We start from the raw sequence: 21,596 nt of genomic DNA, 5'->3' as shown, positions 1-21,596 counted from the left end.
AATTCAAGTATATCAGCCAGATCTAAAAAACTGGCCTTAATTTATGGGCCTAAATCCAGAATTTAAATCCTGAAAATTCCTTCTCAGGTGCCAAGGTTACATTAAGTGGTCACAGGTTAAAATAGAGAAACCATCCTAGGAGTGGGAATTGGAATTCAGGTCTTCCCACGCTAAGGTGAATAAGCAGTAGGCTACCGTCACATACCCTATTGTGCTCAGACTTCCTCACTCTTGCACTCTCTCTTAGCCAATGCATTTTGACTTCTTTTTTGTAAAGTGGAATAGCTTCCAAAGGAGGCATGGAGAGTTCTGTCTTCCCCATCTGGAATAGCCCATATCTGAAGTTGGTAACTTAGGACCATGGGCTGGATCCTGTCTACAAAGGGATTAAAGCTAACCCACAAAGGTCCCATCTGGTCTGCATTTTACTAAGGGCACACCAATGCCCCAGTTGTTTGATCTGATCCACGATCCATGGTTTTCTAACAGTATGCCAATTGCCTCTGGCCACTCCAGCTAGAGGCTATAGCCCATGTAGAAAGCTGCTCTTCCTTGCTGCAGCCTCTGCTCACTGTTGCAGGAGCAGTAGGAGGGGAATGGTCATCTGCAGCACTGGCTGGGTTGCAAGCTGCAGCCTAAATTTGCAAAGGGATGCCAACTTCTTGCCTATATAATTTCTGGGCAGTTACAACACTAATTAGGGGGATAAAAGATGTGAGTTTGAATCTCCTCAGGCTGAGGAAGGAATTAAACCTGGCTCTCCCACTCCTGGGTGAGTGTCCAAATGTCTAGGCTGTTATATGAAAGGTGGGCAACTCCACCTCTACCTCCTTTAAAAAAGAGTGAACCCTGCTCAAATCCTTGAAAAAAAATCACCTAGTTTCTGGAGTTCATTCAGGACTATGGATCCTAGGTCACTGGATTTTGCTTCCCTACAGCCCAGGAGAGTCTACACTGGATTCACCTCTATCCTCAGTGTTTCCCTGCTGGCTATGCACATGCATGCTAATAAGCTGGCTTTACATGGCTCTGTTCTCAGCAAGCTGGTTTTATTGTATGCCATTCTGAGACATTTAACTCTCCCTACAATATTGGAACCATAGACAATTCACTCAAGGTCTAGAGTCTAGGGACCTAACTATTAGGTGCCAGAATAATTTTCTGAATCTGGCCTTTCATACATGCACATTCTATACTATCTCACAGAAAGGAAAGATATCTTTATTTATGAAAGCTGCATAAAAACTATCACCTGACAGATGGTTGAAAAGAGAGAGTCTTTGGTTTTTATTAATGAAAAAAGAAATGTGGTTAGGACACCAACATGTTTTGATTGACCCTTCTCACTTACCTTCATGCAATGGTAGGTAGCATTAGCAGCACAGACTAGGTTTTTATTGGGCCAACCATCCAAATCAGAATCTTCACCACAGATTCGCCCATCACCAGCATATCCTGTTCTACATTCACACTTGTACATAGGGTCACTGAAATGGCCCAGGTAGATGCACTCTGCAGATTTGTGGCATTGGTGTGTCTTGTCTTTGCATGGATTTTCAGGTTCACACACCTGCAAAAATACATCATACTTGATCAGAATTCATGCCAGTAGTAGCTGCTTCTCAGTGGCCAGAACTTTTGAAAATCAGACCAATTGTTTAAATTTTGTTTTAAATAATAGCTAAAGACCCTAAAATATGTATATACCATTTTCCTGAGTGCAATGAGCCATTTATTTCTTTTAATCCATCATTCCAAATAACACGTAATAAAAATGCCACAAGTTCCATTAATAATTAAATAATTAAAAGTATCCCTTCAACATATTTTGAAGACTAGCCACATTTATGTGGGTGCTGTAAGTTCTCATAAAGTTATTATGGAACAGAAAAATGCATACACTGAGTTCCCGTAGAGCCTGGTATTGCAGCACCTCCAGGCCCAATGCCAGTTCCCTATGGAAGGAACACCCACTGTTTGTTTTTTTTAAAGGCCCAAACAAAAGGTTCCCATGAGCATTTTTGGCACCAGGGGAGGGTGTTGAAGCTTGCTCCAGCCTCTCCAAGTGCAGGCCTGGTATTGCACCTCCAGGCCTAGTGGTCATTCCCTCCTGGGGGAATAACGGCCTGAATTTTTAAGGGCCAAAAAAATTTTAAAATAAAAAAATTAAAGAAGGTTTCCATCATTGTGTTTGCCCAGCATGTGTTTTTGAGCATGCTCATCATTGGCTGTATTTCATGAACTTCATACTTGGTTTCCATGACTGAGCACATGCTGCTTCTAGCATTAGTTTAATGATAGCCAATGTATTTAATGGGGGCAGGTATGGCGGAGTACTGGTATGTGAAGATAAGACAAGGGGCTTTTTTCCCATGCTGATTGAGGGGAAAAGTCTCATTTTATATATGAGTAAATACGGTATCCTGCTTTTCCACTGCTTTATCCCTCCAATTCTCATTTACATCTATGAAAAAGTTATACAAAATGTGGGAGCAAAATGCCACCATTCCCAAATGGTAACATTTTACACCCTATAAATGACAACAAATAGTGAAAGCAATGAAGAATCAGAACCAAAGCCTGGGAATTTGCATCAGCATGTAGCTAGCTGTGGCTATAATTTTTGGCACCAAACTTTATGGAATACTAATTCATAAACATTTTTTTACTGAGAATGGTTTAGAAAGCTTTTCTTTTTTCATAAGTTGCCTAAACAATGCCTTCTCTTCTATATCATTTACCTGTTTTTCTGCCTTAGCAACCTCCAGACCCACTCCAAAAGGTTGAGTTCCCTTGTACCGTGGAGGGCATGGCAGGCAATGAAAACCTGGATTTGTATTCACACAGCGATGGGCCTGATTGACCTTAAAGCACACATCTGGCACAGCTATGCACTACAAGGAAATAAAGAAACAAAATGAACAAGCAAATCAGCTGACACTATAATTACCAAACATGGATTTTTAGTAACGTCAAGGAAAAATTTCACGTTGACTGAAAGAAATGACGTGTATATGTATACCTCATCAAGATCCTCACAGACTGTTCCATTACCAAGGTATCCAGAAGGACAAGCCCCACATGACCAAGACCCATCAGGGTAACTGTTACACTCCGCTCCAGGAAAGCAAGGATTCGATAAACACCCATCTGTCAAAACATGTGAAAATTTAAATAAGAGTAGGAGTGTAGGAGGAGCAATCAACATTACTTAAGAAAGATACCTTTCATTTATTGAATTACCTATAAGGATGATGGAATGCACACAGTTAAAAGTGACTGAATTTTCAGGTAGCTATAGAAACATTTCCTTTTTGATTCTATGGCCATTATAAACAGTTACATTAATAGCATTTAGAGGCGCTATCTGAACAGTTTCCTTATTTAGCAAAGCCCTTATCCTTAAGAATATACATAAAATACCTCTTAAGTGAATGACAGGTTAGTATTTATTTAAATGATTTCCTGAAACAAGGCCTGAATTAATGGATTTTATACATGTAGTCCCTATCATAATTATTAGTGCTGCTATCCATATCATAGAGGCATACATGATAACAACAACAAAAACTGAAGGTCATGCAACTGATAGCTGACCATTCAAGCGTACGTACCAATTGGGCAATCTTTCTTATTACATATATCATGTTGCTTGACATCTCCCACACATGGTTTTCCTCCATACTGGGGCTCAGGGCTGTTACAAAGCCGAGACCTCTCGTGGATCCCACCTCCACAGCTAACTGTGCAAGCAGACCATGGAGACCATGGACCCCACTGACCATTAACTAGAATATGTAGAAAAAGAGAAAATCAACAGGAGCAACATACTGCAAACAAAGTTCCATGAAGACAACTCATCTCTCAGGTAATGGTGTATAAACAGCTGTCACTGTACACAGAAGAAGGAAAGGAACAAAAAGGTTACAGTTACCAAAGGACTGTACCTATGGCACTGTAGGATCTGAAGCACCTGATCTTCATGCTCCCCAGAGCTGGGAGATTTCTTTCATGAAAAAATTGTCCCCAAAAATATTATTCAGTTGACAATTCTGAGCCAACTGTTTCTATTCCAAAGTACCTTTGCTGGCAATGCATAGGAAGTGCACGCAGGTGCACGTGTACCCCCTGAGATCAGCTGTGCACCCCCTGGAAGCACCAGCCGCGAAACCGGATGTGCCAGCAGAAGCGCACTTGCAGTTTCATTGCTGGCTTGGCAATCGGATGCTGGGGGCCCCCCCTCCCCATTTGGCGATTTGGTGCCGCCCCAGACTTGGGAGGCACCAGTCACCCATGCTTGGTGCTGTGAATTTTTTGTTTGTCAGTAGAAGATGTAGCATATTGCAACTAATGGCATTTTAGGATTGCCTTCCCTAGCTACCAAATAACTTTGATTTGCCATCATTTAAAGCCCTTCTATTTAGGGTCTTGTTACACCTTATGCTGTGAGCTGTACAAATGTTGATTTGTATTAGTGCCAGCTAGGAATTTGGATCAGTTACACCCTTAGTCTAGAAACTTTCTCAGACTGTCCCCCATCTGCACAGCTGGGATTTGCCTCTAGAGGCCTGTTGAGCAGGGGCAGGACTAGGAGCTGTACCTGTAAATTGCCACTAGAGGCTTGGTCAGCCAAGACAGGCTTCTATCGCTGCTCTATGGCTGGGGGTATGAGATATCCAGAAATATTGGAGGACTTCAACTTGAGTGGCACATCTTTTGGGAGTGGCCACACCTTCATGGAACAGGAGCTGGGTAGTGCGGATCAGAGATAATCCTGCCCTGGAGTGACATCACTTTGAGCTGCACAATGAGTGCTTAAAACTACTTCAAGGTGTTAATGTGCAGATAATCCAGGAGTTAAAAGCTCCAGGAGCTGCCTAAAATTACCATGTAATAAGGCTGTTATACTGCTTCCATCCGAATTTGGAGATAACTTTTCTATATTCTATGACATTTCTATAACAAAGCAACATTTGCACCACTTGAAGATTGTATTTTCATTTGATAATCCAAACATTATTGTGACTCCCAAATGCACTGCCCTCTGACTCGGATATAAGTGACTTATTCTGATTCCATCTACATTTTATGCTAGTACATGTCAATTGATTTCAGAGCACATATTCCTGAATAATATTGGTATAAAAACAGAATTAGCATGTAACTTCTTTGAAGCAGTGGCTATGTTTTTCCATATGATTTGTACAGTACCAAGCACAATGTTGGTTGTTAGTAAACTGTCAATGTGTAGGGGGTGCACACGTAGGGGGTGCCACCCCCCCCCGTCCCTGCCAACACCGCCGGCGGCATCTGTGGGTGGTCAGCTATCACCGCTGGCCACCACCAATATGCTGCCAGTGGCGTCTGCGGGTGGTCGCCGACCCCTGGTCGATGCTCACCACCCTCCCCGCTCCCACCGCTGACAGTGCTGGTGGGGTCTGTGGGAGCTCCCCCCTTACCGCCGCCAGCACTACCATGCCCCACCAGCCGCTGGGGGCACGCATCATTCATGTCAGTGAATAAATAACACATTGGCACTTATGTAAAAAGGGCTGCACAGGCAGTGGTGAGTAAGTCATTTAGCCTATTTTTCAATCCATAGAAATATAGAGAGTTCAGAAGTATGAAACAGGAAATGGATAAAATAAAAACAAATCTAAAGTGACTATAAAAGAAGAAACAATGATAAAAGAAAATTCTAATTAAAAAATAAATATGTGTATCTATACTATAAAATGGGCATATGCTTATACTATTCTGGTTTTGGTGATTCATGCTTCTGTCATTAATATATAATACGGCCTACTGTTTAGATCAAAACATGTTTATCTTTTTGTTATGTATGAATCACCCATGGAAAATATGGCTTTAAATTACAGGAAGTTTCCTTAAACTTGTAAGGAATTCTTAATTTTTAAAGCAAAATAATAGCTTAAGAGGTTTGCAAAACCTCAAACTGCATTGTTGTCACTCATCCCTTCTTAAAATACCCCTATGAGGTAAATAAGCATGAAAATAATTATGAATAAAGTAACCCATGAAGAAGCAACTTGACTTGCAAAAGACTATTTCATGAACCAGTGCCAAGGCCACAAGTGGGACCCTGAATTCCTAATTCCCATCCCCTGGTTTACTCACAAAACCACATTCCTTGTGAACATTGTAATCTGAATCTGATACCAAGATATTAAAATTTGGAGCAAAGAAACAGTGGGTTTATTATAGTCCATTTCTAGGCTAGGAGTTAGATTCTTCATCTCTGACTATCAAAATTTAGAGCCTGTGTTACTGGAAGACAAAATGCAGCCATCTTGGGTTTGACTTTCATCTTGGGCTTAAATGCAAACTTACTTGGACATGGGACTTTCTCACATTTCTCTGTTTCACGGCCCTTTCCTTCACAGTTTTTCCCACCCATCTGTGGGATGGGAGAATTGCAGAGACGGATGCGGGTTATGTTGCCTATTCCACAGGTCACGGAACAAGAAGACCAAGGAGACCAATGACTCCAGCCACCATCTTGACGTACTGACGGAAAGAAGGGCTCAGCATAAGGAAAGGCTTATTTAATTTAAAGGTATAATAGAACCTAGCCTTGCAGGAGAACTCTATCCATTTACAACAGATATCCCATCTTTTTCCCATGACTATCAGGCCCTTGGCAGACATTACACTTAAGGCATGATTAACTAATTAATCATGTCATAAGTAGTAACCCAGCCATACATTCAAGCAATTAATGGTGCGATAAAACAGGGAATAAGCCACAAAATCATTACACAAATATATGTAATAATTCTGTGGCTCATTCCAGTCTCATTTTAAATTGAATATGTGGCTGGTATGCTGATTAGCTGATCAGCATTCCCAAACTTGGGAGCACAGCAGAGCCCTTCAAGACTCTGGTGAGCTCCTATTGTGAGAGCACTGGTCAACTGACTGGCATTCCCAGCTGTGGAAGCTCATTGGGCACCCTGCTTGCTACTTGCTGGTGCAAGGGTAACCCAGGATCATGATTCTAGGCTCCCCCTACTCTGGCACTAGGGTGCAATTGATGTCTAATCCCAAATCCCACAATCATGCCTCCAGCCATGCACATGTGGCATGACAGGAGACTCAGTTGTTGGGATCAAGGATCAGATCCCATCAAGCTTTTCAATGAATGTCTGTCAGCAGCCCCAGTTGGCAAGCCCAACATTCTCATTCAAGCTTAACAATCAAGACAAGATTGAAGAGGATGCTACAGTAACTGTCTAGAGAACAGCTACTTTAAAAATAAGTTTATTTTAAAGTTGTAGCAAAACACTTGTCTTCAAAGATGGTTATTATCATCATGAGCAATATTCCTTTAGGTCTGCATAGACTAGTCAAGAAACAAAAGTTCCCTGGAGTACTACAAACTTGTTCTGTGGACAGAATATGACACATGCATGAACAGCAAACAAAACAGATCAATTAAATGGTCTACAAGAATCTTACTGAACTACTCTATATAGATCCTTGCTCCTCCTGTCATAAGCATTTCTAAACTAATAGACTGTGATGATAACCATGGATGAATGGCAAAATAGAAATTGTCACCCCCGTACCACATTCACCACATATATTCTAAATGTCAACAAAAGGTAATAGGCCAGCTTGTAATGTAAATCCAAAGTCATTCTTTGTCTTTTCCTTTACAGTATAAAGACTAGACTAGCCAGTGTACATGCACACTGAACTGACATAAACTGAGAAATATCACAGAGGGGAGAAACAGAGGAATAATGCCAAAAGAAGCAGAGTACGGAAGCATAAATTAGTATTAAAATACATCCAATTCTGACTATTAATGTCTGTCTAGGAAACCCAACCTATGACTCTTTTGGCTTCATCATAGAAATGAAGAAACAGAGAGAAGTTCCTAAAGAGAGATAAATGTCATAACTCACTGCGATGCTCGCATTTTTTGAAGCTACACATTCTTGTCTGGATGTGTGGGCCAGTGCAAGAACTCCTGGTGACATCACATGACCTGCCTCGCATCTGAGTTCCTGAGCCACATGTCACTGAGCATTTGGTCCAGTCTGACCATGGAGACCAGCCTTCTTCACTGTCTTCAGCTGCAGATCAGAAGAAGCAAAATGTTCGTAACAGTCAGTTGCTTTTGTCATCAGATTTCTGCTTCAGCATGTCCTTTTCTTAGAATGCACCCTTTTTTCCTTTACATTTCTTGTTCTGATTCTTCTTTTTTATTTCTGCCCTGAAGAGTTAGAGAACTTCACTTTGTTTAACACAATTTGAAATTGGGCCATATCAGAATCCTGGATCTAAACACGCTCATCTTATATCCTGTTTAGAGCTGGGACTCACTCTTGTAGAATTTTATCTTTGGAATGGGGTGTGCCAAACACCTCTTTCCAGACACACCCAAACTTTGGAACCACATCCAGAATATGAGGCTTGGATCCACTTTTAATATAATGTAATGAAAAATGTGATGAAGAGCACAATGGCAAAAGGACTCTAGCTGACCTGATCAATCATGAGGCCTAAATATAATGACATTTACGTTCTATTTCAGAAGATTTAAACTTCTGAAAAAAGTTGCAATTTTTTTACAGTAGGTCTGTCCAGATCAGGGTGAATGCATTACTGAAGATATTCTCATTCCAAATTCTAGCTATGCATTTAAATTCGTGTCTTGAAAGAATCCTTTTATCATTCTGTTCCATATGAGTGAAGTATTGTCAGGCCCATAATAACAGGCAAAAATAATTTGTGAAACTCCTTGCCTCTATAACCATAATAGCATTGTAACACAGAAAACTAACCTTCATTCTGGAAACTAGGCACTTTCTATAGGAAGATGGTAGACGTACAATCTATTCTAGCTCTATTCTGTATAGAGATGAAAGGATAGCTAATAATACATAATGAGAAATCAGAAAGTCCAAACAGGAGAAATGTAGTTAAAGTCCATTTTTCTGATGCTTAAACAATATGATTTTTGTTTGCACTGAGGTATATTTAGCTTTTTCTTTTCAACACTACACATAAAGCAAGTTTTTTTTTTTGAAGGCCAACTGATGGATTCTTTTTTCCCTTCACTTATCTACTTACACTGAGAGCAGACAGGACAGCATTCACCTTCAATAAATGATGGATTGGCACAAGACACTGCTGGGCAGGTGATTTGATGGCACACAATTTTAGAATTCTACATAAAAAATAAGCAACATATTGGCTTGAAGTCATTTACAAATACTGGCAAAAGCATACGTTCTGGGAAAATTCCACTCCCTATGGAAGGTCTACAATTTATTAAAAATCTTTAAGAAAATATATAAAGTATTGAAGATGTTCTCACTTGGCATCAGTTTAAAAGACCAAAAATACTGTATTTAAGTTGGATCTTTTATCAAAGGGAAGATTTTGCATCTGATAGGACTATCAATATAACATTGCTCTTTTGTCCATGAGAAGTTAAGACCCTGATCCAAAATGTATTTAAGACAATGGGGGATCCTATTAGATCAGGCTCAGAATGGATGCTAGATTCATATTCTACTTTCTGAACATCCTGTCACAGCATCTGATGAAGTGAGCTTCATCTCATGAAAGCTTGTGCTATATATATAAACCTACTTTCGTTAGTGTATAAGGTATAAATCTACCCTGCCTTCTACAGAACTGAGTAGTCAAGCTGGATTCAATCTACTTAACATTTTCCAAAGAAGGAGAAATGCTTCCAAAGTCTTACCTGGCAAGTACATTTGGTACAGCTATCCACCGTCCAGATTTCATTATCTGCAAACACGCGGCCATCCTGCCAGCAGACCGATTGGTTCTTGAGAGTTTTGTTAGGCCCAATCAATTCCCACATGATTTGGTTCTCCTCAGACTAAAACATTAAATGAGCAAACAAAGTGATAGGTGTATTTTGTATCCAAGGTGCTTAAAAAGAGAAACTTTTGATCTGGTTCAAGTTACAATTGAAAAAGTACACTTTTATGCATTCCTATGCACTAGGAAAAAAGCAAAAATAAAATGTTATTGTGCTATTCCACAGTTCTTTCAGGTAATATCATAATTGTGGTTAGAAAGCTCTAAATATAATCTGCTCTCAATGGCTTTTTTTAAATATATATATATTTCATCATCTAGGAGGGAAAATTATTCCATTCTTGGAATATGCAGTAAGTTATGAAAGCTGTGTTTAGAAAGTATGAACGTAGTTCAGAACTAGGAAGGAAGGAAGTAGATTTTAAACACCCACACACCAACTTACTACAATAGAGAAAGGTAAAAATCAGATACTTCTACTTACTCCTGAGGTATGGTGAGAAGTGTAGACATTATATATATATACACACTCATACATACACACACACACACACACACACGCCTATACATGATACTTATGGCCAAATTTGACTAGCAGTTTGTGTTCAACTCTTGGCTGCCAAACCTCAGAAAACTTTAATAGGCCTTATATTTTGGGAATGTCCCTGTACCCACCCCATGGAAATCAAAATCAGTAAGTGTCCTAATACAGCATCCGAAGTCATCAATAGGCATTTTTCATAATGTAGGCCATACATGCACTGAGTCCAACTGAATCCAGCATGTGTGTATATGTGTATAATCACCTTCCAACATGCCTAATGTTCTATCCATCAATATGTTCAACCAAAGTCATAGAAGGCGAGAGGGGGGACAGCATTTTAAAAAAAAATGTATTATATACCTTTTGATTCTTAAGTCCAGAGGGCACCTACCACTTTCTGAAGGTTATCAACTAAGTTGTTAACAACAACGCGCAACCCAGTGAGCTCAGTGAACATAGTCCCCAGCTCTTCACAGGAACGGTCACAGAACTCAGCCTTCTTCTCTGTTTTTTCACCAACGTACTCAGTTGTGACAGCAGGGCTGAGGTGAAGGATCTCAGTACTCTCATTGATGGTGTTCACTTCAACTGTAGGGAGGAAGAGAACAAAGAACAGTTGTGTATACAATGGTCTTCCACTGATTATAGCTTACTGTTGGAATCATAGATTGGCACCTATAGGTAGAGTTTAACTGCATCAGTTTTGGAAAGGCTGCATGCTAAATTATACTGAAAAATAAAATCAGGGGGTTGGATGTCAGCAGGTTCTAATTATAGACTTTCCCTTTCAAAACTAAGACCCCAGCTTTGTCTTATATAGCTATCATTTAAAAGCACTATTGGCAGTATAAATAATTAATTTATGAAGAAAATATAATAACATATAATATCATAAAAGCATATATATATGTATTATGCTCCTCCATAGCCATAGAAGTTTTCAGATGTTTCATGCAATATCATGTTCACCATATGAACACAGAAGATCCTTTCAAGTGGGGTCATGGAAAAAAGACTCCTCTTCCTTCTATTCCATGGCAGATATCCACACAAAAAAAATATCAGCTAACTGGGTCTGGCCAAAAAAAAGTGTGTCCAGCTTTGGGGAAATTTAGAGGTTTTTTAAATGTCTGATGAACCAGAAAATCCCTAGACCCTGCAGCTGCTCAGTTAAAATGGTAGTCTCATGAGTTTCACTGCTAACATCAGCAGTGAATTTGACAAAGATGTGAATTTCATTGAGTACCTGCAGGATGTTCCCAGACTTTCTAGCTCTGGAATGGACTGATCAATCGACTGTCCCAGGACAAAAGACCCACAATTTCCAGCATCCCTAACCCCAGGACAAACAAGCTGGAAATTCAAAAAGGTTTATATTAGAATCATGCTTTGGGTTTGGTGAAAGTTCACTGAAGTTGGGATCTTCTAAACAGAAGATGACGAGTTCAATGAGCTGGTATTTTTCAACAAAATTTTATAACAGAAATTTTCCATACAGTTTTTCAGCTAAGTTGTCAACTACTGAGCCCAGATAAAAGTGAAATAGGGCCCAAGATGTTTTAAGCCACTTGTTTACCCTGGCTCCTACTTCTGCAACTAGCAAGACCCTGATCAGCCCTGTGCATTATAGGTAAATGCTTCTTCTAAATTCAGCCAGTTGGTAACGGGCTTCTAGTGGCCTCTTTGTACCTGGGAATAAACACAGAACCAAACACCTCTTAGCACCAACACAACTCCCACATCATGGAGGGATGCAGAGCCAACCAAGACCCATGCCAAAGGAATGCTTGGTTCCCCTGCTACGGCAGGTTTTGCAGCCTCTTTGCAATACCACATTTTCATTTATCTCTTGAATGGATAGGGACAGAATTGGCCTGGCACCAACCTGCCAATATTTTTTGGTAATCATTGGCTATTACAGAAGAGAAATCAGCACAATTCTTGGTGCAATATAACATATGTGCATAAATGTATCAACACCATTCATTGCTGTCATCTGGATAGCCAAAAATGGTGAAAGGTCTTTGAACTTTGGAGGATTGACTTAGAAAATGTACAAGCAATGTTAGTGGAATCAAACTCCTACACTGCCTCCTTATACAAACAAAAGTTTAAAAAATAAAATAATAATAAACTAGGCTATTAGCTGTTAAATGATTATTCACTTAACTTTTGTTAATTGGATTGGATCAACGTGGCTTATAGTTAACTGATTATCTGCTCCTTGCCAAAGTCTATATTGAAATGACTCCCATATTCCAAAGCTTAAATAACTAGCTATCTTAGTTTCTAGGACAGAAAGAAACTAGGTATGTAGGATAATGGGCATTTTTACATGTGTTTTGGGCCGTGGTGCCGGGTGCTTCAATTAGTGAGCCGCGCTAATTAAAAGCACCCGTACATCACATGTATCAGCATCCCCGTGCTGAAAAAATGGCGGCAGGAGCTTTGAACTGAAGCTCATTGAACATGTTTTATTTCAAAGTGCCCCATCACCATTTTTTTTTTGTGGGGACACACGGAGATGCTGATACACATGACACGGAAGGCTGCCAGAGAGCGTCAATTCCTGTTCTCTGCTCTGACATGCTGGATTTCCAGCACATTGGAGCAGGCTCCCCGCACATCTGTAGGAGTCCAATGTGTCAGAGTCGTCTATGGTGGGACTCTGTTTATTTAGGTTGCCTTCTTTTATTATTTTATTTCTGTGTAAAACATTAGGCTTCAATGATTCCCCATATAACATTTTTCAGATCATTAATTTCACATATTTAAGTTAACACATTCTGCCTTGACCTGAAGAGTTTAAGGACATTATTAAATCTGTAGTCTCAACAGGGAGTGCAGTCCTAAAGTATGCTAGAAGCATTAAATCCATACTCCCTACTGGCACTTGGCAATCATTGAAAGAAGATACCTCAGGACTACTCAGTGCTCTGTTGCTGGCTTCCTGCTAATTCTTAAGGGCTAGAATGATATGCTTTGAAAAGAAAAAGTGTTGAAAATGAAAATATTGTCATTAGAGCAAAAACACGCATCCCTTGACAAACAAAAAGCTCATTCTGCTGATCTGGCACTTGGTAGGATGGAAAAATATTTGCCTGGACAATTGACACATTTACACCCGTGTAATCAGTATTTACACTGGTAAACAAAAGGAGCAGGTAGATAATGTACAGATCTACACTTGTGCTGCCTACTCAAATTTGGTGTAAAATTACCCAAGAAAAAACTACATTTGTACAAATTACACTGGTGTATGTCACCTGTCTGCAACTTACCCAAGAGTAGCCATTTGCTCTAAGCAAACAAGCTACTTCTCTCCCCTTGTCTCCTAGTGGCAAAGTGCTATAAAAACACTTACCCAGTGTGACTATCCCCAGATAGCTTCATTCCTGTCCATAAGGCTCCTTACAAAAACAGGGTAAGTTATACCACAATAAAGATATTGTTTAGCCAGACCTTTTATTATTTTTTAAACATGCCTCTCCAAAACTCAGTGCAGATGTATAAATAATATTAAAGCACATGTAATGATTACATTATAGTAATGCTTCCCCATCCACCAACCTATTAACTCCCTCTTATATCATCTCTCTAGGCAGCCTACCCTCTCTGAAAGGGCTTATATATGTGACCCAAAAGTCAGCAAATACATGGCTCTTTCAGAGAAACTCCAATAGTGAATCTCAGAATTTGGGCACTTTACTGACAATGTCTTACCTCCCACTCTGCTCACATTAATATCTGGCATGTGTTAGCTTAGGTGCCTCACCTGAACTGCCAAGGAATCAATTAAGAGAAGAAGGATCTGTTATGTGTGACCAGTGTATTGCCCATGGTTTTTCAGCTGTAGCTGTGTAGCTACATAGGCAGGGCCATGACACTGTGATGATGCATGTAACATTTCTCTAATGCTTTGACAGCTGCAGCTACTGGAAGTTGAAAACTATTCTATCATAAATGATCTCTCATCATGCCTTACTGCTAGTATTTTCCCTTGGGTTCCCAAATGATTTCGCTTTACGGTAGTAGAGAAAAAATATGGCTGCATGTTTTTTGTTAGTATCTAATCCATTTTAATCAAATATTTTCCTTTTTGGTACTCTTCCCATACAAATTTAGAAGATCCAGAGATCCTCCTTCAGTTGGTCCAATTGGCTCAATACTAGTATATCCTCAACCAAACAGAGACATGTTTTCAGTCTCTTAAGTAATTCATGACTAGAATTGAGAGCTCTGCTTTGTGGATCTGATTGTCTAAGATGACCCTAGGTCTCCATCTGCATCTTCTATTTAAGAAGGTTACTCTGCTAATGAATGAGTTGGGCTTCCTGAACTGTGTCATCCTTGAAGCCACTGTTCTGCTTTACTTTGAAAGTGCAATGCCATTCAACAAAAAAAGATGTGCATGTCCTTACACTTGCTTTTCTATATATACATGTCCTTCTACTAACAAGGGAGCCATAAAAAAGAAGGTCATGGGTTTTGAGTTATTCTCTATTCACAGTGGAATGAATTAGCAATGTATTTCCTTCCTTTTCTTCTCCCTCTTTCCATACTGAGATAATGGGAAGTATGGCTATGACCTATCTGGTAGTGTTCCTGCCAAACCTGAGCACAAAAATCTTCTTAATCAACACGTGTCACAGGATGAAGATATGCCTTCATGATAATATTGGCTAAAGTTAAATTCCCATCTATCCATTCAATGCATTTCTAAGGCACCCATTATCATAGCATCTCAGCTCCCATTGTATGCATACTAATAGTGTTTTTGTAATTTCTCACTAATTTTATTTGAAGTAGTTTTAAACAGGGATTAGTATTAAAGTCTACTATAATACATCTGGTTTATATCAACTTTTCACCTCAAAGCATCTTAAGTATATTAATTCCCTAATAACCCTGCAAAGAGGACAAGAGCCATGATCAACCATTTCTTTTTTTCTTTGTACAAAAGGTAAAATGGAAACACAGTAGACTTAATTGATTTGTTCAAAGTCAAAGTTCAAGGTTCAAGCGTGTGGAACGCATGTGATTTCCAGTGACAGAGAACAGAAATAAATCCAAAATCAAGCTGCCTCACCCATACAGTAACTGCAAAACCACATTCCCTGCCCTCCTACAGAATTACTACTCAAAGTTTCTTGATTGAGCTCATGCCAGTAAAAATTTCTGCAAGTAGAACCAGGTACAAAAATACCGCCCATGACAGTCAGGGTGAGACCTAAACTAGACTTGACATGCCCTTTAATTGTTTCCCTTTTGAGGGTCCCAAAATGGTGGCCTCCCCATACACAAGACTCCAGATGATGTCTGCAGGAAAAATACTGATCAAAATTATAGGTGGCAAGCTATCAGAAATACCTTTCATGTTTCTTTCACTTATTAGGTTATTCTTTTTAATCCACCTAAAATTCAGTCAATCCCCACCCCCTCTCATGTTCAATATGTCTCTAATACATTTGCTACCAAAAGATTTCACATCCTTAAGGCTTGAAGACATGCTCATACCACACAATGAATCAGGTTCAGAATCCAGAGAGATGATTCCCAACCTTGTGCTCTGATCATTAAAAAACATTCCTTTGTCCTTTGTATACTGATAAAGTATACATAGATGAATTATTCTGTTTTATTACTGATAATTTAAAGACTCCAAAATTCTTAATCTAACAGCAAAAATAAAAGGTCAGATTGATGTGAGTGAGTGATATTTTTATCATGTTTTCAGCACCATGTGAATTATACAGTGATTACTTTTGTTATCACTTTCAAACAATATTCAGAAGATTATGAGAAATTCCAAAGCTTTTGGAGACACATTCTGCCTCTTCCATAAGCACAATATCCATTAGCTCAATTGGAGTTATGCCTTAGTCAGAGGGTAATATATAACTCTGATAATTCCTTATTTACAGATTCACTTGAAAAATGATAGTGAGAAAAAAGATTCTTACTTGTCTGGCTCCTCTGGCATCCTTTTTTACGTAGAACCTCTTCTAAGGAAATGTCAAATATTAAATTAACATTTTGAAGGAGACCCTGTAATAGAAAAACCCCAAAAAACTTTCAGACAATTGAAGACAAAACCCATAGCAGAACATCATGAGTTTTGCCTGGGTTGTCCCCCAGCATTCCCACTATAACAGCTAGATTTGGCCATAGGTAAATATTAAAATATAACATAGGGCACTTATCTCTGGGAAACACTAAAAATTTATTTTGCTAATTTGGAAACCTCACTGTTTAAAATATTAATGAAGTATAAAACCAGTTCTTTTCAGAATATGTCACAGTAAAGTAGTAATTGTTCAACTGTTCTCATGCTGCCACCTTGCTGTGAGTTCAAATTCAAACATATTTCCATAATATTCAATTAGCCAGACAATGATTGCATGGAGGATGTGGGACACAATGGTTTTAAAAAGGTGAAGTTTGCTTGAAGTTGCAAATGAGAGAGTTGAGTGGCTCAGCCTAACCCTAAAAGTTGCTTGTGTTGTGTGAGAAGCAGATTTTTCATTTTAGGGGAATATCTGCAATTTTAAAATCCTTCCTATCTAAAGCAGAATTAAAATGAAACAATGGCATTTTCCATAAGACAAAATTTGTGGGGGGGAAGGGAATCTCATTTTAAGTTGGTCACATTTTGATTCCAAGGCTTCATTTTTTTGTTTTAGATCATGTAAAAGAAGAAAAAGAGGAAGAAAAGTTATTTTAAAATGGAAAACCAAAAAAAATTATTTGGGAAAGGTTGAAGTGGGATATTTCTTCCCCACAGAATTTTTTCCCCAGTTTTTCTTCTGAAACAAAATTTTATCAAAATCACCATGTTTCTCTGTGAAATATGTCACTTTCAATATTTCATCATTTTCTGATGGAAAAGAGTCCATCAGAAAATTTCCAACAAACTCTGCAAATCACCACAAAATGTAGCGTGCTTGAAAGCGTCTGCCCTAGAAGGCCCACAATTGGAAAAGAAGGCTAATGGAGTTGACAAGTTCCAGGTGGAAGTTCATTCAGTAATAGAATACACTTTCTCTAGCCCTAGAATATATTTTGTCAATTCTTCACTTGTATAAACTCTGAAATTCCTGCGGTTAACCTCCAGCAATACATAAGAAGGCATTTGGCCAAATTCTGCTCTTGAATCCTCTTATCTATATTGACATCGGGGTATAAACAAAAAGAGAATTAGGCCCATTGTCTTCCACTACCAACTGCAGCTATATTCCTTACCTCAACACAGACTATAACTCATCCGTGTTACCTACCCTGAAGTGATTCTCTCGAATGGACCCTTTTGTCACATACATTCTACTGTTCTCTGCTTTTAGCTGCTCATAGAAAGGCTCCTCCAGGATAAAGCTGTCAATAAGGTCACAGCCAACATAGAGGTTGTAGGTCTCTCCTGTTACTTGAACTGTGAGGTTCTTCCACTGTGAGTCTGCTAGGTCCACATCTTCCAAAGAAATCACATTCTGGGAGCCATCCACCCAATAGATGAGGTCCAGAGTGTTGGCTCGGCCATTGGAAATAATCTCAAACTGCCTCTGGGTGGTGCCAGGACCTTCTAAAGCAATGATGGTGCCTCTAGATTGCCTGTCCTGCCTCAGGGTGGCTGAAAGAATAAAGCCCTCATTTTTCCGTAAGAGCTTGATAATCTGCTTTAATTTCTCTGGATTCACTGGAGGTATGTGGTCAAATCGAATGAAACGATATGCTGGGGTAGTGGGATTTGGACCCCGAAATACTTTTGCTCCAATTGTCTTTCGGTTTATGTTACTGATTTGAAGCAAGTCAAATGTAGTCTCCTCTTCCTTGTCACCATCTGTGAGAGTCAAGAGCATGTAACAATGTGATTACAAAAAGGAACACGATGAAATATAACTATACACAGTACATACAATCATTCTAATAGTTTGATAGACACTACTATATTGGCTACCACTTTGACACAGTAAATCCAGTACTTGCATCGTCTTTAAAGACAGAAGCATATTTAATACTTATTTGGCATGCAAGAATGAGCACTATTTACATCTGGCATATCCATCTGTTGAGCATTTCCCCATATTTGGCAACATGCATATGTATATATGTAATAATACATATATCAATGTACCCATTTGTATTTGTATATCATTTCTTTATGTATATGAATACTAATATATGTCTAGCCTAGTGAAGGTCAGCCTCCCATATACATAAAAATGCTTATTGGCATAAGGAAAGCTTTCAAATCAATTGTAATATTTTAACTTGCAGCTTGGAAGAATCAGATGGACACCCACATTACAGTAAGTTAGCTCTCAAGAAAAGCAGAATTACACCTAGGATGAACTTATCTCAAGAGCTTGCACAGAAAAAAAAAAAAGTCTGGCATTGTGCCAATTTAGACCCAAGCTAAATTTGGCACGTGGAGTTTTTTCCTTTTCTTTCTACATTTCCTGCCAAGCAGATCCCGCCCGCCCAGTCAGCTGAAGCCATTCTCATATTTCATATGCATTGCAAAAGGAATATTTTAGCAATTACTTTTTTGGATAAGTAAACGTAAGTCAACACTCACTAGAGAAAACTATTTTTATCTTTTTCTTTCTTGGGTAGGAGGGAAATGTTATCCAAATTTATCTGTAGTAACACTTCTTTAAAGAAAGCTAAACGTTATTTTAGCAGCCCTTTTTCTCTTATATTATACTATTGTGTATAGGGATTTAGATAAGTCATTTTTAAACCAACTTTTAGCTTTGCAAGTGCAGTCATTACTTCTTGCTTACAAATCTGATTAGGAACTTTCAGGACTTACCTTGAGCATTTGAAGTAGCCCACAGAGTCAACAAGAAGGTTAGCCACAACAGGCTGCTCCTCAGTAGCATAACTCCTATGAATAAGCCAAAACATAAATGAATTAGGCAAATACTCCATGTCAACTGTAGACTGCCAGCTGTCACATGATATGCCCCAACAACACCTTATTTGGAAGCAATGTTTATGACTAATAGCGTATATCACTGGAATTTGTTTTCGAATATATTTATTTGTGGATTTTTTTTCTGGATGAAATAACATACTTGTGATTGGGGGTGTTGGTTGTAGCCGTGTTGGTCTAAGGACATAGGCAGCCAAGGTTCTTTGGGTAGGTGTGATATCTTCTATTAGACCAGCTAAATAGTTGGAAAAATTGTTCTTTGCAAGCTTTCGGGCACAAACACCCCTCTTCATGCATATAGGGAGTCTGCTGGTGAATTATGTGCTCTCATGGGTAGAATAGAAGCCAAAATGCAAAATGCAGGTCTGTGAAAATAAAAATGTGTGGCAGTGAGGATCAGAGGGGTGGAAGACAATAGGTATGAGACAGGTGCGGGGTGGGAAATACTTGTGATTGAAAGTTTATCTGCTCCTACTATTATTCCTTACTTGCATACATAGTCCTACGTTTATTACATCACAGTTGCTTGCTTGAGCTTGGTTTTGATGTCAAGAGCAAAGCATTATAACTTCATGTGTAAGGGGGATGTATATTTACATATTAAGACCCCCGTGTCCATACAAAGATCCCTAATAATAAAAGGGGAACAATATACAGAAAAGACATGTCACATCAGCAGAATTTTCTTTCTGGTTTTATTCGAGATGCCACCAAGTTTTCAAATGACAGAAGATGCACTATACTAGTGCTCCATTGTCACTCCCTTTTGAATGAGATATACAGTTAAATGCCTTGTAAGATAATTGCATTTCAAGTTCTATTTCAGCTTTTCAGTGTGTCACCATAGAAAATTTCTCTTTTTCATACATGCACGTGCACATGTACTTAAATTAAGATTTATCTCACAGCGCTGATGTATTTTTATTGGGTGTTTCTTTCATGTATTGCTGTATGGTTATAGGTGAGGAAAGTGCATGTGTGCATGTGCACGTGTGTGTTGTGCTGAATAGAATTAGCCCAGTCTGCCAGCTGTAATGCACAGACTGACTTTTCTGAATAACAAGGTACCACTGCTACTTTAAAAGCTCTCTAACCTATACACCAAAAGAGTTCAGGGCTACTTTCTGTCCCTCAGAAAATCAAACTTTCTATTGAAAACTCTGTTTGCTATTTCTACAAAACCATACTCAGCAAAAATGGGAAAATTCATAGATTGTAAGGCCAGAAGAGACCTTGGAAGATCATTGGGTCCAGCCCGCTGCACTAAGCAGGAAAGACAACTGGAGGTTAGGTGTCCCCAGCAAGGGGTCTTTTTCCCCCTTAAAAATCCCCTAACTCAGGTTTAACATCCCACCTACAAGACTAATCCTTTACAAATATGTTATTTTCCTTTTTGACCTTTATGCATTTGCCTTTCTAATGTGCACCCTACCTTAGAGCACAGTGTCCAAGGGGCAACAGAAAAACCAACGTGCCTTTCCATTGCTATCCACGCCTGCTTGTGTGATAAAATGCTATGTATCTAATGACCCTGCATCAAGAAAGCTATTAGTATAATATTTCCCACTGAAGATATACGGCTGTCCGGAGCGTGAGCGCATCGGGGATGCTGGTTGACACAAGGTACTCTCCACCAGCGTCATTCAGCTGTGCCCAAACCAACAACAACAACAAAAGGTGGCTGACAAAAGCTCAGCTGAGACAAGGAGACTGAAGAGGGGAAGGGAGGCAAAGGCAGACGGATCTCCCCACAGCAGTGTCCTGTAGCCACCTCATCACAGTCTACTGCAGTCAACTCGACAGTCAGCTCCGCTCACTCCAGCGGCAAAGTTTTCCAGCCTTCGCCTCCCTCCTTACCTGGCATGCAAGGCTGCAGGGATGCTCTTGCCCTTTGGAAAGCCCCCAATCAAATCCAACGGGGAGCGCGAGTGGGAGCCACCGGGGACGAGGCAGGGGCCACAAGCGGCGGGCTCCCTGCGCGGGGCAGCAGCGGCTCGGCTCCTCTCCAGTAGCTTTCGGCGGGCGGCTGCCGCCTTTTATAGCCTTGCCTTCCCGGCCGGGCTGTCAATCAGCCCCGCCAGGCAGCTTTTCGGAGCTCCTGCCTCGGCACCAGTGACATAATCCCCGGCTCGAGGCTGACCATTTGCTCTCGTCTACCTGGAAGGCGACTCCAAAGCCGCCCCCCGGCCCCGGGCCCGGCCAGGGGAGGAGCCAGGCAAACACCGGGACACAGAAAGGCAGGGTCGGCTCGGCGCCAACTGTCCCCGCTGCGCCGCCCCGCGCCCCGGCACTGGC

At 39.9% G+C, this 21,596-nt stretch overlaps 1 protein-coding gene across 2 annotated transcripts in view; it reads right to left on the bottom strand.

Moving 5' to 3' along the window:
* Positions 1 to 21,468, bottom strand: part of THBS2 (thrombospondin 2) — a 44,351-nt gene extending 22,883 nt beyond the window's left edge. Inside the window, exons 1-14 of one of the 2 annotated variants that reach the window (XM_025194957.1) lie at positions 21,159 to 21,468; positions 19,444 to 19,666; positions 19,179 to 19,253; positions 17,647 to 18,203; positions 16,333 to 16,417; positions 10,761 to 10,957; positions 9,743 to 9,883; positions 9,103 to 9,199; positions 7,932 to 8,102; positions 6,352 to 6,528; positions 3,615 to 3,788; positions 3,023 to 3,150; positions 2,742 to 2,894; positions 1,352 to 1,570 (exon numbers count right to left, since the gene is read on the bottom strand). In XM_025194957.1, coding sequence (XP_025050742.1) covers positions 1,352 to 1,570; positions 2,742 to 2,894; positions 3,023 to 3,150; positions 3,615 to 3,788; positions 6,352 to 6,528; positions 7,932 to 8,102; positions 9,103 to 9,199; positions 9,743 to 9,883; positions 10,761 to 10,957; positions 16,333 to 16,417; positions 17,647 to 18,203; positions 19,179 to 19,253; positions 19,444 to 19,594 — 2,325 coding nt within the window. In that variant the 5' untranslated portion in view covers positions 19,595 to 19,666; positions 21,159 to 21,468. The remainder of the gene's footprint in view (positions 1 to 1,351; positions 1,571 to 2,741; positions 2,895 to 3,022; positions 3,151 to 3,614; positions 3,789 to 6,351; positions 6,529 to 7,931; positions 8,103 to 9,102; positions 9,200 to 9,742; positions 9,884 to 10,760; positions 10,958 to 16,332; positions 16,418 to 17,646; positions 18,204 to 19,178; positions 19,254 to 19,443; positions 19,667 to 21,158) is intronic. The other variant, XM_006016991.3, reaches the window with a different exon arrangement.
* Between the last annotated feature and the right edge of the window lie 128 nt (positions 21,469 to 21,596).

The sequence above is a fragment of the Alligator sinensis genome, unplaced genomic scaffold (genome assembly GCF_000455745.1).
Source record: "Alligator sinensis unplaced genomic scaffold, ASM45574v1 scaffold448_1, whole genome shotgun sequence".
Lineage (NCBI taxonomy): Eukaryota > Metazoa > Chordata > Crocodylia > Alligatoridae > Alligator > Alligator sinensis.
Note: the sequence above shows the minus strand (reverse complement) of the source record. Positions and strands in the feature narration are given on the sequence as shown.